Source organism: Vanessa tameamea, chromosome Z, assembly GCF_037043105.1.
Source record: "Vanessa tameamea isolate UH-Manoa-2023 chromosome Z, ilVanTame1 primary haplotype, whole genome shotgun sequence".
In the NCBI taxonomy this organism is placed as follows: domain Eukaryota; kingdom Metazoa; phylum Arthropoda; class Insecta; order Lepidoptera; family Nymphalidae; genus Vanessa; species Vanessa tameamea.
In genome coordinates this window covers 1,495,925-1,513,752 of record NC_087341.1, presented here as the reverse complement: position 1 = coordinate 1,513,752, position 17,828 = coordinate 1,495,925, and the positions used below count along the sequence as shown (strand labels likewise).

General features: G+C 31.9%; 1 protein-coding gene across 3 annotated transcripts in view; it reads left to right on the top strand.

Moving 5' to 3' along the window:
* The window catches only part of LOC113403985 (forkhead box protein L2-like), a 113,787-nt gene that overhangs the window by 5,470 nt on the left and 90,489 nt on the right, over positions 1–17,828 (top strand). For all 3 annotated transcript variants that reach the window (XM_026644696.2, XM_026644695.2, XM_026644697.2), the window contains exon 2: positions 3,985–4,127. In XM_026644696.2, the coding sequence (XP_026500481.2) occupies positions 3,985–4,127 (143 nt within the window). The remainder of the gene's footprint in view (positions 1–3,984; positions 4,128–17,828) is intronic.

Here is a 17,828-nt window from a genome sequence, read left to right as displayed (position 1 = left end):
CCTCCACTCTTTGATTCATGTTATATTACAGTACTCATTATTTAACAAATAGTTATGCGGAATCCGTGTTAAGAGAATTCATAATAACTCTCATCCCCTCATATTATAAAACAAAAGGCAGGTGACGCGCGAGGATGGCGCGCGTTATAACGTACAATAATGTTTATAGTAATTAATAATTTGATTAATACATCAATAATTAATAATTTAAAGTTCGTATTAACAAAAAGACGCGTCGTTCCGCACTACCGGGGTTTACATTCGTTTCTGATTTTGTATACGGTTTTGTTTTTTCACTATGATATTCCATAGGTCTTTTGTTTCATAATGTGACCGTATAATTTAGTTACTTCATTTGTAAATATTTTATACATTGTACTGCATATCCAAAAGTTGAACTAAATGGATCGACAGCTCGTTTTTGGCGAGAGTCGCCAAGATTTGGGACGACCTGCCTGGGTCTATTTCTCCTGCTAAGCTAAACTCTGGAGCCTTTTAGAGTAGAGTGAACAGGTTTCTTTTGGATGGGCGTGTACCACCTTCGTCTTCATCTACACTATCCATCAGGTGAGATGGAAGACAAACGCCTATTCCATTACAACTATAATAAAAATATATTTGTAAATATGATGATTTCGTCCACGGTGGCCAACCTCAATGGAGACCAGCCAACTACGTAGGACCTATTATACCAAAATGTGTGCGCAGACACTGCTGCACTCTCTGTTTCTTAACTCCCATAATCCAATGGCACGGCAAATACGACACGACCGGAAACAGTTCAGGCTCACGGCTAAACGACTTAGCGTGTTTTCCGAGCCACGGAAGACTATACACTTCCAACTTGAAGACTATTTTCCACCAATTAAATACATTCTAATATTATATAGAGGTATATTTTTTTTGTTTGTATATTCAGGGGGTAATCAGGACTAAGGATCAAAGTCTTATTTATGTTTTCCACTGGTAGAAAGGTATAATAATTATTTCTACTGGGTGTAAATTATATTTATATAAAATCATTTTAAGCGATGCCGGGGCGGGGCGCCGTTTAACTGTATTTTAAGTAATTTAATAAAATTAAATTCTAACTAAAATTTGATGAATTTTATTGTGGATTGGTCCAATTCGATTCATTCCAGTCTTAGGTAACTTTTTTTGTAGTAAATAAATAAGAATAATAATTATTTATTAATCATCCGCAGGAAGTCGAGACGGGCAGATACTCTCGTCCATACAATCTTATAAGTTTTTTAACATGAGATTAAATTATGTTTATATGTAACAAACATTTTGTCTTCTCCGTTCTACGCTGTAGAGATTCGGCAGCAATAAGAATTTCTTCAATATTGCTTATGAAAAAAAAAACGTATTTGAAACGAAACGACTAATTTTCTTAACCAGTTTTTACATGAATTTTATAAAATCATATCATTATTTGTAAGTGAAAATTAACATGGCAAACTTCGTGCACGATTTCCACTGTACAGTTAGAAATATTTTAATACAACGGATAAACTATTCGTTGAATATATTTCGTTTTGACAAATACGTGTTATAATTTCGTATTTTAGACATTATTGAAGGAAAATGTGACAATCATTGTATGCACACGTCGAGGAAAGGTAAACAAATAATACCTGGTTGCCGACTTCGCAAAGTTAATACATCCTTCCTGAGGCACGGCATTCGTTTCTATAATAAGATTCCGCGGCTATTTTACCTTGGCCTATTAAAAAAAATTTTATCTCACGCGAATATTATGCTAAAGATAAAAAACTTGGATGTATGCAAATTTCATTATACTGTATTGACATACTCTGTAATTAAAAAAGAATAACTAGTGAGTTTCTTGCCGGTTCTTACCGTTAGAATCTACTTCCCGAACCGATGCTAGCTTTATATTTAATTCAACATTCTAACATGAAGTGAAAACTGCTTTTGCTTACTTCAATAAAAAAAAATTAGATTTTGATTTAATATTATAACAACCCATGGATTTACCATTTATTTACAAAAACGTGGCAATAAGTTTTTCAATACAGATAATGTCCGCCATGACGATATTGTATATTATTTTGTAAAATTGAATGGTTATTATCGTTTTAGTTGTTTGGCCATTGATTTCAAATATGACACCTATTCGACATAATAATGGATATTATTATATGTTGTGACGGCTATGTAAGTATTAAATTATTGAATAAATATTACCCTTTGACACTATGTTACGTTATATTCGATTCCAAAATATGATAACCGCTGTTAGTATTAGATATCACGTAAAAATATATTATTATATACGTATATGATATTTATTTTGGTATAAAGTCTGCATATCAATGTTATTAACGAGCTTGGGATGAAGTCAGGGACAATTATTGATGTGCTGTCCCTTTCTTACTCATGTGTCATCGTTTAAGTGAGACAGTAACAAAACGTGCAGCTAAAGTCTGAACGCTTTTAATAACAAGATCAATTATATCCGTGAAAGTAAAGACTTCAACACACGCGAATGTAATTCTTTGTAAAGCTACCAACACCTTTGCCGCGTTTTCAGCGAACAAAGAGAAATAAGTTTAACTCTCTTTGAATAACAATTTTGTATGAACATCATAGCGATATTATTCGTTAAAATTTACTACGTATGTCTGTCAGGTGCTTTATAGTTCTCGTTTGTGTGGAGTACATTTGAGTTATTAAAGTTCATACTTATGTAATAATTGTTTGTTTTATTCCAGCATATTTGAATATTATATTTGCGATTTTATAAATTATGGAAAACTTTGTTTGTACTTGTATAATATAAACACAGGTGATATTATTAATTTATAAATTTCGATACTTTCAATTCGAAATATTTTATATGAAAATATTAAATATAAAATATTGCTACATACTTAAATTTAAGTAGTGTGTATCTGTGTGCATGTTTATCCTATTAAGTACCCCAAAATCATTGTGCATTTAATATAGATCTATATGACCCCGAACTGATTGAAAAATATGTGATCGTAGTATAATATAAAGACATATATATACATGTACATAATATGTAGTGGATTTAGTATCAACAGAGCACCCGTGCGAAGCCGGGCGGGTCGCTAGTTAATAATATTATGTTTGTATATATATATGTATGATTATGAATGGTAAATGTCGATAAATCTTTGGAATCGAACTTTTACCATCATTCACTTGGTAAATCTTAGGATTAACATGTTAGATTAAGTTAGGTTGGAATGGTAAAAGTCCGAAAAAGTCGTTCCTTTATAATAAATACTTGCATTTACCAACTCATGTCGGTAAATCTTAGGTTTTACTGGAGAATCTTAAGATTTACCTTAGTTCGAGCTTTTACGGTAACATATACAATACATCGATTTGGCGTTTCGGTTTGACGAGTTTCAGTTTCTAAATAATAATATATATATATATTTATAGTCATTTATAATAGATAAATAATTTATATGTTGATGTTACGCTGCTATGTCTAATCTATACTCATTTTAGAAATGCGAAAGTAGCTCTGTCTGTCTGTCCGTTACTGTTTCATGACCGAACTACTGAACCGAATTTGATGCAATATAGTATGCAAGCTTGAACCCCAAAAAAGGACATGGGCTACTTTTTATGCCTTACGCCTGACGACTAGCCTGTCGAACGCGAGCGACAAGTTACCTATAAAACAATATAAAGTTCAAGAGTTTGTATAGAGTGTATCAAACCTTTTGTTAACAACGGGGAGGACGTTTAAAGTTAGCTCAGTATACTAGCAAACCACTTCGCATATTCAATCATATTCAAGTTTAAAGCCTTAGTAAGACTATGCGATATAATATCTCAAGCACCATAGCTGGCGGCGTTTTAGCAGTCCAGCATTTACCAGTCAGTTGTCCTGCGACAGTAAAATGTGCTGTTTATATAATAAATAAAGCGACGGTTTATCCCAATATGAAAATACAACGAAGTTGATTTTCCCAGTGGCCCGCGCCGATGGCGCACGGCAGGGCGGCGACGCTCAGCGCTTAACTCCGGACGCGCTGCCTTTCGACATGAACGATATCCCTGCAAACGTGTACGACGCGCGTAGGATGATCTACAACTTGCCACAAGTTCATCACACTGTAAGTACTATGTCACTACTTTAATTAAACTAAGACTTCGTACAGATATCATTCGTACAAAGCTACGCCTTTTCATTTGCCCTCTTAAAGACAAAATTACCAAATATGTTTTTTTAATTATTAGTTAATTTGTTCCAAATTTCAGCTATCTAGACTTTAGTTGTTTAGGCGCAGAGTTGATAGTAAGTCAGTCAATTAAAATCATAGCTGTAAAAATGAGATGGCCCAATAGTACTGGACTAATGTAGAGGGTCCATTAAATAAATATATTTAATTCAACTCGTTTTAGAAAAATGAGTTTAGCTCTTAAAAGCACTATTGAACTGTCACAAGATGAATGTGAAGCTATTGATACAGAAAGTAGATAGCTACTCAGAACAACTTATACTTATGTACGTACGTACTTTATCGTTATTTTTTATACAAACCCAATATAACATATTGTTGTGGATTAAAATCGAACCTTGTCTCTATATCATCAACAATATATATAATAATACGCCTTACTTATTTTGTTTTAAAAATATATACATTAAGTTTTTGATTTCTTACTACTTAAAATAACTAAGAATGACAATTTATTCTGAACGAGAGCTAAACCGCTTCACAGTTCCGTTATTGTCCTGTCATTAAACACAAGATTTCAAATGTCGGTGAATATTTAAATACGAAATATCCCTTATTAAACGTTCGTGATTTGGTTATAAACTGAGTTGATTAATTTGTCAACATTAAATATATAATAAATCTTTTGACTTTTTGATCGGTATTTGGCACACTGTCTCCGCTCGAAACGTGAACGGTCGTAAATAATGCTGACTTTGTGAACACGCGGAAGTACCGTAGCCATGTGATTTTTTTTTTTTTCTTTATTTAAAGAGCTTGATCACACAAATGACTATGACGCTCTATACGTCTTCCTTTACCAGAAAAACTGAGTTTGAGACATGATGATCTTGATCATCTTACCCTCAAACCCAATCTTACAAGTTTATAAAGAGCCCTGGCAGCCGCGGACAAAGGATATGCCAGGACGCAGTTTAATCCCCCGACTTCTCTAAAAACCTAATGAGACATAAATATTTCAGAACGTAATAGTTCGTGCCGGATACAATCCATTACTATATGATACACATCCTCGATTTTATCACATTCCGCACAATAAGGGGAATCAGTCTTATTCATCATATAAGTAAACTTGTTCAATGGAATGTGTCCAGATCGTATTCTTAAAGCTATTACTATATCATATCTATTTAAGCTATTGTTGAAATTGAATTGAGCTTACATGATTTATTTTTAAGATAAAATTTATGGCCCAAATATTCCCTACGAAGAAATAGAGGCTGTAATGAAAGCTTACTTCCCATTACATGGATAGGAGTACTTTTTATAAAACCATCTAAAATCCGCAAGGCCTGATTTTGAATCCAGTCAAGTTTTTTAAGATTGGATTGAGAACTGTGTCCATAAAGAAAACTCGCATAATCTAAGCGACTACGGACCATTGAAATATATATCCTACGTAGGTGCTTGGGATGAATTCCCCAACCTGAGCCAGTCAAAACGTTACATATATTTAAAACCCTAACGCATTTACCTTTAATCTCTCTAACATGTTTACCCCATCTAAGAGGAGGATCTAGCCATATCCCTAAATATTTAACTTCTTCGACTGTGTCCGAAATTATATCATTGACTTTAAGTTCAACTACACCCCTGAATGGAAGTTTTTTAAATAAACAAACCTTACTTTTGGATGGGGACAGATTCAAACCAATATCGGATAAAAGTTTAGAAAGTAAATCTAAACCAGACTGTAACTCATTCGCAGGTTGTAATATATCATTACCAGTTTTAAATAAAACAAAATCATCTGCGCATTGCATAATCATGACCGATTTGATCTGCTTGCAAATGTCAACAGAAGCTATATTAAATAAAAGTGGAGACAGAGGATCACCTTGAGCAAGGCCACGACTGCAAGTCCTAAGAATTAAATGATTGCCTACTTTAATATAAATATATCTTTCTATTAGAAAGTTCCAAATGTACGAACATAACTTTGTACCAAATTCCATACGATTCATTGTCTTCGTCAATGACAAAAGGTCAACATTATTGTAGGCGTTATCAATATCTACAAAGCATCCCATAGTCGACAAACCTTTTAGAAATCCAATTTGAATTAGAGAAACTAAGCGACCCGTAGCCATGTGAAATTATAAATACAAAAACTATATTTAATTATATAAAAAAAAGAAAAACTTTTCAATAAACTTAAATTAACTATTTGAACTGAAACTGAGAACGTGCTAATGTGTCAAGGCTATAAAATATTGGAAACAAATGTGCATTAAACAATAAATCTTTTTTGTCACAAAACAATAAACACTAAAAAAAAACCTTATGTGAGAAAGAAAATAAATGATTTAATGTCGGCGTTGGGTTACCAATGCAAGTGGCCATTCGACTCGGTTGCGTTTGTGAGGGAATTGAATCATTCTGATATTATTTATTACACAGCCAGTAACAGTACCCTCGACTCCGGTTGTTATTATTTAAAATAATCTCTACCAAATTAGATATTGAAATGGTAAACTTATTTTAAAAAATAATTGTCAGATTTCATAAAAAAAATGTCCCACGTCTGGGAAAAGGACTTGGAGACACAACAATCTGCGTGTTTTAACGCGATTTAGTTCTAACATGTGTCAAAATTTAATATTTTTTAGTTTTCAAAATTGTCTTCTTAGGATGATTTTCCTTAACATAGAACACGGGATGTACGCCGGGATGGTCGCTGCAAGATATGTTAATCATTTCTTACACATCAAATACGCTAACCTTGGGAACTAAAATGAATCCTCTTGTGTCTGTTGTTACATTGGCTAAGTCACCCTTTAAATAAGAACAGATATTTACTAGTGCTAGTTACCTACCCAAACTTGCTTACACAAAGCCTACCTCGATCTTCGCTTACCTTACTCTACCCCACTGCTGCTACCTCTTCTCTTAGAAGATGATTTTAAAATTCATTAAGTATAATTTATACGTCAGTATTCAATAACGTAGTACAAAAAGGGGCCTCCTAATTTATTAATAGATGTTTTTAGATTGTCGTCTTTACTAGTTGAATATGGCCATTGTATCGAATAAGTTCAGTTTATGTTTCTCAAAATAAAAATATTCTTTATTCAAATATGATTATAAAAACACTTTTGTATCGCAGTTTTCTACTATAGTACTAAGTGTAATACTAATACCAATTCGAAATGTAAGTTCTTCGTAGAAGAACCGGCAAGAAACACCGTTGTAACAAATTTCCTCCAATATACATAAATAAGTATGTCTATTGAATATTATACATCCACGTGAATTTTTTTTTCGGGCAATTTCGTTCGTTAGTTTGTATATTTGATTTTTTCCATAAATCGCCTTTATTTTATTTATTTTACGAAACACGATCCAGTAGGTCCTGAGAAAAAATATCTTTTCCAAAAATAAGAATTGTATTTATGCCTTTTTCCTTAAAAGGTTGTAATCTGGGGTGAGTTTGTACCCATCAGACGCAACTTTTAGCAAACATTTGCAACGAATGTTCGCGCGGGTCGCTCCCTCCTCCTTTCCCGTCGAAGGCCAATTATATTTTATTCTTCTTAAAAATTAACGAATACTGATGGCACGCTTAATTTTGCCTTGATAATTTTGAAATGTATTTTTTTATTTTGGATGTGATATTGTATCTACTGTTGGTTGTCCTAATGAAAATAAAATAAAACAATAATAATCTTTGTATAGTTCACAGACTAAATACCTATAGCCTTTTATAGAGTAATAGGTCAAATTCATCAACATTTTTGACATGAGATTTAAATGTATTAATTGAACAATGTAAAAAAAGTGTGGGATTCCATTTTATAAAATATATTGAAATATATCACTCATATTTTTTACCTTTGAGATTAATACAAAATGTATTGACTGAACAAATTGGGAAGATACGCACGGCCGTTATGGTGTGCATAATATGGACACTCTAAAATATAGTTACTTAATGTAAACGATGAAAAGTTTTTATCGAAATTAAAGTAATTTTAACATTGTTGCTTATTTTAATAATAATTAGCTATAAAATAAATGTTATTGACAAATAATCTTCACAGTTTTGATTAGTAAAACAAATAAAGGTTGTTACCGACTAAGCTGCGGGGCGCTGTATTTGTAAATATTACAATGTTTTCCGGTAATTAATTTATCAATACTAATTATAAAGCCGTTGACATAGTCATGATTACAGTAGTGTTTCCTAACTTATCTTTGAATAAAAAAAATGTGTTGATTGAAATTTATTGTTTTTTTGGCACTATTTTAAAGCAAACGCCTGTAATGAGTTGACATGGCGGTACGGCGACATGGCGCCATGTTTGATTTTAGTGACGTCATTTATTGCACGGGACGCTTCGTACCGCGTTTGATTTTCTATTCGCTACTGTGTGAAAATAGTGGGTATAAGATATTTTAAATTGAATATAATTATTCAATAATAATACGACGGTGACGTTCTCACAGCTAGCGGCTATCAATATGAACCGTGTTATCTGTTCTCCCGTCATTACCAGTTACATCACCGACCTTGTTTGTTTGACATTTATTCTTGCAAAATACGAAAATGTATTTGTAATCTCAAAGACGTTTCGTTTAATGTTGAGTATTATATCATTTATTTATAAAAATTTAGTTGTTGTATTATTATTTTCAAGTTTTTTTTTTTCAGTTCAAGCTGTCTACGCTTCCTGTAGATGAGTATCTTTAATCTCTAAAGACAAAAAAAATAATCTAATTAAATGTTCATTATTTAGCTTGATATTGAAACCGGTATGAGTTTGACTATATGGGTTCTTCTTCTCTTAATAATTTAATTTTAGGATGAAAACATTTTATAAAATAACGAAGAATAATGAAAAATAGAATAAACGCCTGTCAAGTGTTAAATTTTGCACGCGGTTTTTATATAATATTTGTTTTTATCGTTTTTAAGTGCTATAGAGACGTATTGTTATCTCAAGTCTTTAGTGAAACCTATTAAAATAAAACTACATTACATTATCAATATCGAATACGCTGTGAAAACAATAATAAATTATTAATGTAAATAATGAAACAATAAAAACCGAACCAAAATTTGTTTTCTTTAATGATAAAAAACAATATTGACATTTATTTTTAGAGTCGACATGTCCCTGTGGTCAGAGCAAGTGAATCTCAAGCGGAGATTATGAGATCAAGCCCGGGCAAGCGCCACTGGAATTGACGCTTAATAGTTTATGATCTTTCTGTCTTTAGCTCAGCTGTGGAATATTTATAGGCATAATCTTTCGGCTTTTTGCTAGCATCGTCTATATCATTAGTATTAGTCGCTGGCGGATGGCTTAAGCAAGTTCTTTCTTTGGCTTTTCCTATCCCTCCGTTTCTAATCAAACCGTTTTCTTTCATATTTTGTTCACGCTATCTAACCATCTGAACTTGGGCGTGTCTTGATTTCTACTATCATCAGGTTTGTTGCCACTAGTACTAAAAAAAATAAATCACCCATTTACTGTCAATTCATAACTGACTATCTAAGATATTATATCACAAATGCCTGTAATTTTGTAGGACCTCTCAATATTCACAAAAAAACTTAGTACCACAGAGTATCCGACTTAATATTGTTAGCTTTTCCAAGCAGACCAATGGAGATATGCAGGCCTCTACGCGATTATGGTTTCCTAATCAAGCTACATGGACTTCGGTGGCAAAATTTCGTAGGTAACCAATTTCAGCTTACACAGTTTCTCTTCGCCACTGGCTTATATTAAGTTAAATAAATACTTTATTAAACTTTATTTAATTCTTATGAACGTTTTTTCTCTATCGTATTGCTTTATATAAAATATTTTATTGTATTATAACTTACCGATTCAATTCAGCCTTTAATCAATAATTTTGTTTACATACATACATAAACAGCCTGTAAATTTCCCACTGCTGGGCTAAGGCCTCCTCTCCCTTTGAGGAGAAGGTATGGAGCATATTCCACTACGCTGCTCCAATGCGGGTTGGTGGAATACACATGTGGCAGAATTTCGTTCAAATTAGACACATGCAGGTTTCCTCACGATGTTTTCCTTCACCGCCGAGCACGAGATGAATTATAAACACAAATTAAGCACATGAAAATTCAGTGGTGCCTGCCTGGGTTTGAACCCGAAATCATCGGTTAAGATGCACGCGTTCTAACCACTGGGCCATCTCGACTCGAATTTCGAATTTTGTTTACGTTCCTCTAACCATATATGTATATTATAATGATATTGTAGACGTTTTGTTGTATTACGATCTCATACAATTCGGATGAGTGTATCATTCGAGCACTTTGTACATTGCTTTTATAAATAGTCGTATTGAACAAATCAAGTCTTCGCTTTGACTCGATCCGATGTATTTATAACTTTAAAAATAATTTGTAATTATATTAATCAGTGAATTTATAAAAAAAAATTAACGATAAAAACAACCTTCGCTTGATGATTGGTAATCAGTCAAAATCCACGCTCTTTCAGATAATTCTCTAGGCATATAATCTTGGTGATTGATGTAAACATCTCGTGCGTAAGTGTAAAGTAAGTGTAATAATATTATTATGTAGGCATTAACCTAGGAACAGGAGATGTCAATCGAGAATATTCTTTATTTATCGTTTATTCTTTTTGATTTGAAGATTCTCGAGCAGGCTGTGAATAAAATTTCAAGGACAAATTTTACTAAAGCATTTATTTAAAAGTAAGTAAGTAATTTTTTTTCCTTTTTTAACTTGCAGCTCTTACGTTTTTTTTTTTTTCATTAAATTCTTTGCTAGAGGCGCAAGGCTACACATAATAATAAACTGATTAAAATTGTCATTAAATGCTCTGAGGGCAGGCGTAGTCAAAGGCTGGTTTCATTAAAACATCCCATCAAGAAAAATTTATATAAAAGTAAATTCCAATACGCTAGTATTTTAGATGCACTTATATTAAAGTAACAAAGTAATTATGTAACAAAATCTAGGCAGTCGATTTTGAACTACTTCTAATTGTAGTACGAAATTTGCAACTTTGCAAATGTATATAATTCGGATGAAATTGTAATTACTTGGTTCCTGCGTGGATAGTGAATTTAATAATGTTTAATAGAAAGCACATGTTTGGACTCATCTAGTTTGATAACAGCCTGCAAATACTGGGCTAATAAGGCACCGTCGAACTCGAAATTAATTATGAATACAAAAATTTAGTCCCGAGTTTGAACTCAGAATCATCGGTTAAGAATCGACTCATGTAACTAAATTATTAATTGTCTGGGTTATCATGGCGTTTATTTAGTATATTTTTGATCACTTTGGCTGTTATATCTCTGCTGTTACGCTATAAATAGCATCAAATGCCGTCTCGATGAAATATATTTCAAATGAATTTCAACTTATAATTATGTTTTAAGCACTCGGTAAACGTTCTTCGCAAGCACGCAATGTAGATTTTTTGGTAATTTGCAATAACTAACCGTCTGTGCAGAATACATAATATATCAAGTCTCTTAAATTCATAGGCCATTGTGACAGCAGACAGAAACGGCTAAAAGAGATCAGGCGGAGGCCCAACGGGTTTACGTGCTTTCCGAGACAAGGTTGTATGTCATATGTCATGCAACTTCCTAATCCCGGCCCATTGAGATCAGCCTTATAAGCTACGCCAACGAGGTAGTTAAATAAATATTTGACAGTTTACATTTCTTTCGTTTTACAAATAACATCGTAAGAGTTACGTTGACGACTGTACCAGTGTTAACTAAGTCGAGAAATTCATTATTGTTTAGAGATAAATTATTGATGTCGATTAAAATAATAATATTATGAACAGTTTTAGATATTAGTCGCACATGTTTTCTTGTTAAAAAATGTTAATAATAGGTGATGTTAATATGTTCATAATATTTCATCATTTACATTTTTAAATCGCACGTCAGAAATATCTAGTATCTAACCGATCATCACTCGTCTCATGAACTTGTGTCAGGGACGCAAGATAAACAAAACAAGCGGATTGCATTGCTTGGTTTTTAAATAATACGTATTATAATAATTGGGGAAAGATATTAGATATTAAATCACTAAAGAGTTTTTCCTGAATCGATAATATAAATTGAAGGCCATATAATACTTCCATGTGTATTTTATACGGCGTAAATATTGTTTTTTATATGTTTATTTGAATGTAATTGTTTTTCTGACCGTGTTTTGTAAGGTTTGTGAAATAGGTGATCGTGTCGTATTGCTGTCTCATGGAACTAAGCGTGGATGGAACGAAAAAAAAGGCATTATTTATCACCTTTCTGTTATAATAATTGTAGTTAAATAAAAGACTATAACGTTAGATTTATGATCACAAACACTTTTAGTGAATTTTAAATTGAATACATTCCTAAGTCAACTATCAGGTTTTATTTTCATTTACCAGGGTAAAGTCAAAGCAAACGTGCCACCACCTCGTGTCGACAAAAAACTCCACTTTTTTCATTTAATGACATATTGTCATTAGTATGCTTAAAAAAAATGAATAAGCTAAAAGTTGAAGGTAATAAAGGTATCCAGATAAAATTTTATAATAGTGCATAACAACAGACTTCTGGCTAAACCAGCGTCTCGAGTTATCGGTAGTACATTGCAATTATACCTAAAGCCGCAATGAAAATAACTTTAAATATTAAAGGTAGCAATTATTTGGCATATTTTCACATATAACGAAAACATTTACAGAACCGAAAAACAATTTTAATGTTAAATAAAAACCGACACTAAAGCATACACAAAAGAAAACTTAATCCTGAATTGTGACATCGCCTGAAAACAGAACCAAGCACGAATTCAAACTACCAAAGTCGATAAAATAATAAGAAAAATACACCACACTGTCGTGGAGACTAGAAATATTTAATATCTGTATTTAGTATACTATTAAACATCGACAAGTGGACGAAAACGCATATTCGCTGATCGCATTACTTGTTATAATTCAGCAAACGAAGCAAATACATTTATATAGGTCTACAAATTGTCGTGTTCGGACAATGTTTAACGCTAAGCAGAGTGAAATTAAATGAAATATTATCATAAAAATATGTAAAAATTAGACGTTACCCTAATCAATTTAAATATAACTTTTACTAATCTATATAGTCAATTGATTATAAGTACTTCAACTATTACTCAATAATAAACCTCAGCGTAAACTGAGAGCTAATTCTACTTATTCGTATCGGCTTTGTGCAAGCCCGTCTAGGTAGGTACAAACCACTCATTATAATCATATTCCACCGCCAAACAGCAGTCATCAGTATTGTTGTGTTCCGGTTTGAAGGGTGAGTGAGTCAGTGTAATTACAGGCACAAGGGACATAACATCTTATTTCCCAAGGTTCGGGGCGCATTAGCGATGTAAGGAATGATTAATATTGCTCACGGCGCCGTTGTCTATGGGCGGCGGTGACCGCTTACCATCAGGTGGCTCATATAGTCGTCCGCCTACCAATATATATGAATCCGATCCAAGTTCGATCGAACCGCAACTCGAAGCAAAAACAACTGAACGGCTACGATTACATTTCCATTCGATTCCGATAATGTGACAATTTTTTTATAAATAGAACTTTATATAACAATAATCTTAGTTTAACAACTTAAATGTACCGTTACATATCTCTGACTCCCTTTTCTCTCGAGGTTTTTGTAAGTATTTAACGTAACGCATCACGTTTAAGTTTTCGAAATATTCGTATATAAATCTTACACTTTACAAAGCACGAACAAAATTCAAGATTTAGACTAAATTTTAAGTGAGTGAAATTAAAAGCAGCTATTTCAATCTCACTATCAAACGCGCTGTATTTTCATGTAAAATTTTAGGAATAAAAAAGTCTCCTCGTAAATTAGTATAGATTTGCATGTTTCAATTTTTTGTTACGCGTAAAATTATACATGCCCGTAGCTTAACATAAAAATAAAATATTCACTAGTTGCATTAGTTTACATTCAAAATATATTATTTTCTACACAGATAGAAAATAAAATAAAAATAAATTTTATTTTAGTACAAGCGCTATTCATTTGTTATTTTGCAAGATTAAATAACAGTAACAAAATTAATACATTCTGTATAAAAATCGAACAACACTAACTTCAAGTTTTATAAACATCTCTTTAAACCAATTTGTAATGAGAAATACTTCAAATCTTTTCATATGTCATTCTATGTCACAACTAATAAATAAATCTTATGTACGTACACGACTCTCTCACAAATTCGTTGGAAGTAAATATTATTTATAGTTAAAAGAGCTGTCAAATTATTAACCTAAACAATCAAGCGCTTTAAAATATATGTGTGCGTGTATAGTTAACGTAACACAGTGAAGCTAATAAATAGAACTCTTTGTTCCGACATAGAGCATCAACTGGGTGTCGATTTGATGAAATATTGCTCGAAAAGAAATGGAATCTGTTTATGGTGATTCTACTTAAAGTATCGAGGGCTCCGTATAAGTTTACAGAATTCTTGTAACTTAATTTTTTTTTATTGCTGTGATCATAAACTGAACTGCTGGGTCCGAACCCACGATGGTCTGCAGTAAGTAACCGCTACGCCATGCAGTCGGCAAATAATAATGGGCAATGGTATTTCTACCAATTTTACTGTTCCTCTACCATTCCATATTCTCCCCTAGGGTAATAGGCACGCATAATTTGAACTTCAGTTATAATATAATGTAAATTAATATACAAATAGCGCTCGGCTTAGTACATAACTTAGTTTTGAAATATATCGATATTTAGTTATTCAGACGATAAATTTAAAAAAAGTACGTGGATAGCTGTTAATAATGTACATTATACACTGTAATTCAGGTCATAGTGTGCAACTGCGAGCAGTGCTCTCCCCCCCCCCAAAGATATTTACAAAATTGCAATATGATATTTGGAAAGGAATCCTATCCGTGTAAATGTAATTATATAAACCAACTAATTTTACACAATCTTTTTGGGATCAATGTATGTGGTGCATAATTATTAATATAATAAAAAATTATAACTCCAAATATAAACGCTTTTTTGTATATATTTTTTGTGCCAGTAATAAGTATATTTTTGTTCTAAATCTTGTACGACGTTTATGTTAACATTTGAGGTATTTTTTTGTAAGTCGTACCGGACTGAAATAGTTACTACCCGGTGATGGGCTGTCAGGGTTACCAGTTGCTTTTTGTTGAATGTTACAATTAATGTTACAATCTATAAAATAATGATAGCAAATATTTTAATTAAAATTATTTATACGATAATATTAAAAAAAATATTTTGAATATACTTGCAATACTAAAAGTCTGATTTTATTCCTAGTAATCTAACTACATAAATATACTAGTAAAATGACAATTTTAATATAGACTATAAACGAAATATCATTAAATAAATGATCATCATCGAACTCCATCAATGAATGCATTTGCCGTATTGCTAAAACACAATTAGCTTTTCAATCAATAGTGTACCGATAATCTAGACGGATGCCGTCAAAATAAAGTTTCGTTGAAAGCTCGTGTGTCAAAGCCCTGTGTTAGGTTTAAATTAATTGATTTAATATATACAGTTATATCGATGGTATTTCCGCTAACATTATTGTCGAATAAATAAACTTAATCATTTTGATTAAAACAAAATATAATTAATACACTACATAAGAATTTCCATGGAATTGGAAAAAAATAAACTAATTTAATAATCCTGTTACCTCCACTTTTAACATCCAATTTGAGTTTTTTTTTTTATCGTTCGGAGAAACGGAATTGTGTTACCAATGTTTATCTATCTACGTAGACAAAGTCAAAATACTGTACCTCCATGTCCGATGTTTCTCGATCTTCTTAATATTTATTAATTTAAAAAAAAAATGTTCGAAATATGAAAATTTTCATTTCCATCTAATTTTCTCCCACTGAAATTATGTAATTCATTTGAAACGAAGAAACAGTCTAGACGAAGGAACGAGTCTAAACTAAGTAAAATATAGATAAGAAAGTAAATAACAATTTATTTACTATATAATAGTGCCCTAGGTGTTCGTGTGTCGCTTACATTATCAAATATAAAGTAACATTCGGCAAATCAATGTGTATGATCAGTTTATAAAATTTGGTCAAAAATTTAAAATAATAAAATTTCGTTTTAAATTTCTTTCGTATGGTAGGTATACTCGGTGATAGGGCTTTGGGCAAACCCGTCTGGGTAGGTATCAACCACTCATCAGATATTCTAACGCCAAACAGCAGGGTTGATGTTAATATTTCTTACGGCGCCGTGGTCTATGGGTGGTGGTGACCACTTACCATCAGGTGGCCCATTTTCTCGTTCGCCTACCGGTATCATAAAAAAAATGTTTCATATCCTTTGTTAAAACTAAATATGTTAGTGGATACGACTGTTTTATTTATATCAAATTAGTTAAGGACATCGATGTGTTAATAACAACATTAATTAATATAAAAAGCAAAACAAATTAAAAACTTAAATATAATAGCTTAATTTATATATATATATAATGCTTATGTATATCTTACAATTTTAACTTAAATAGTACTTAATATGAACTTTAATAGTATGCACAGCCAGTTTAACGATTTTGTTTAGTATAATCCTGTGTATTGCTGAAAATGTTTTGGAAATAATTTGTTATACGGGTATATGTCAAAGTTTAAACAAATTCAATATATCGTTATTAAGAATTTCGTACTATAAAATAATTATTAATTTAAATTTGGAATACATAATATATGAATATATAATATTTAATTTTGATGTAAAACATCAATGGCGATCTCTAAGGTAACATGGACTCGGATGCCGTGACATGAATATATATGTGAGTATATACCTCGCTCATATATTATTATAATAAATAGATTAATATATTTATTTTATTAATAAAACTTTACATTTATATTGCTAAAATCAAGAAATAATCATTTATTGATTTTATTTACGTAAATCGATCATAAAAACGCATAATGTCGAATTCTTTTATATATATAATTATATAATAAGATTCCTCGATGGCAGCCCTCGTTATCGTGTTGGTCAGCTGGCTGGCACGCGGCCGACTCGAATGAATCTGTAATTTGACGAGCCCTGTGACAAATGTATGAGGCATTGCGTTTTAAAGTATGCCGTTTCACGACTCCCGATTGTATTCGGTTATCGTTCTCTCGTTACGAATATGAATCGTAATTGAAAGATTTCTAGTACATGTATTATATCCTTTAAAGGATATTGTTATGGTTCTATATAAAAATATTTTTATATATATTTGTATGAAAATCAAATGTTGACAAATGAAATTCAGTTTTGTAATATCAATGATTCTGATATACTCTACAATGTTGAGTAGGAATGAATATTTGTAGATTATACAGATATTCGTGTCTAGTATCGCGTACAAGATGGCGATCGCTACGTGGATTTTGCAACTTCATATATGACTATGTTGCAATTTTTGATACCATATATTCATTGATACTGTTATTTAAATTCAAATGTCAGTGTGTGTGTTAAACTTTCAAGCAGTTTTTCTTA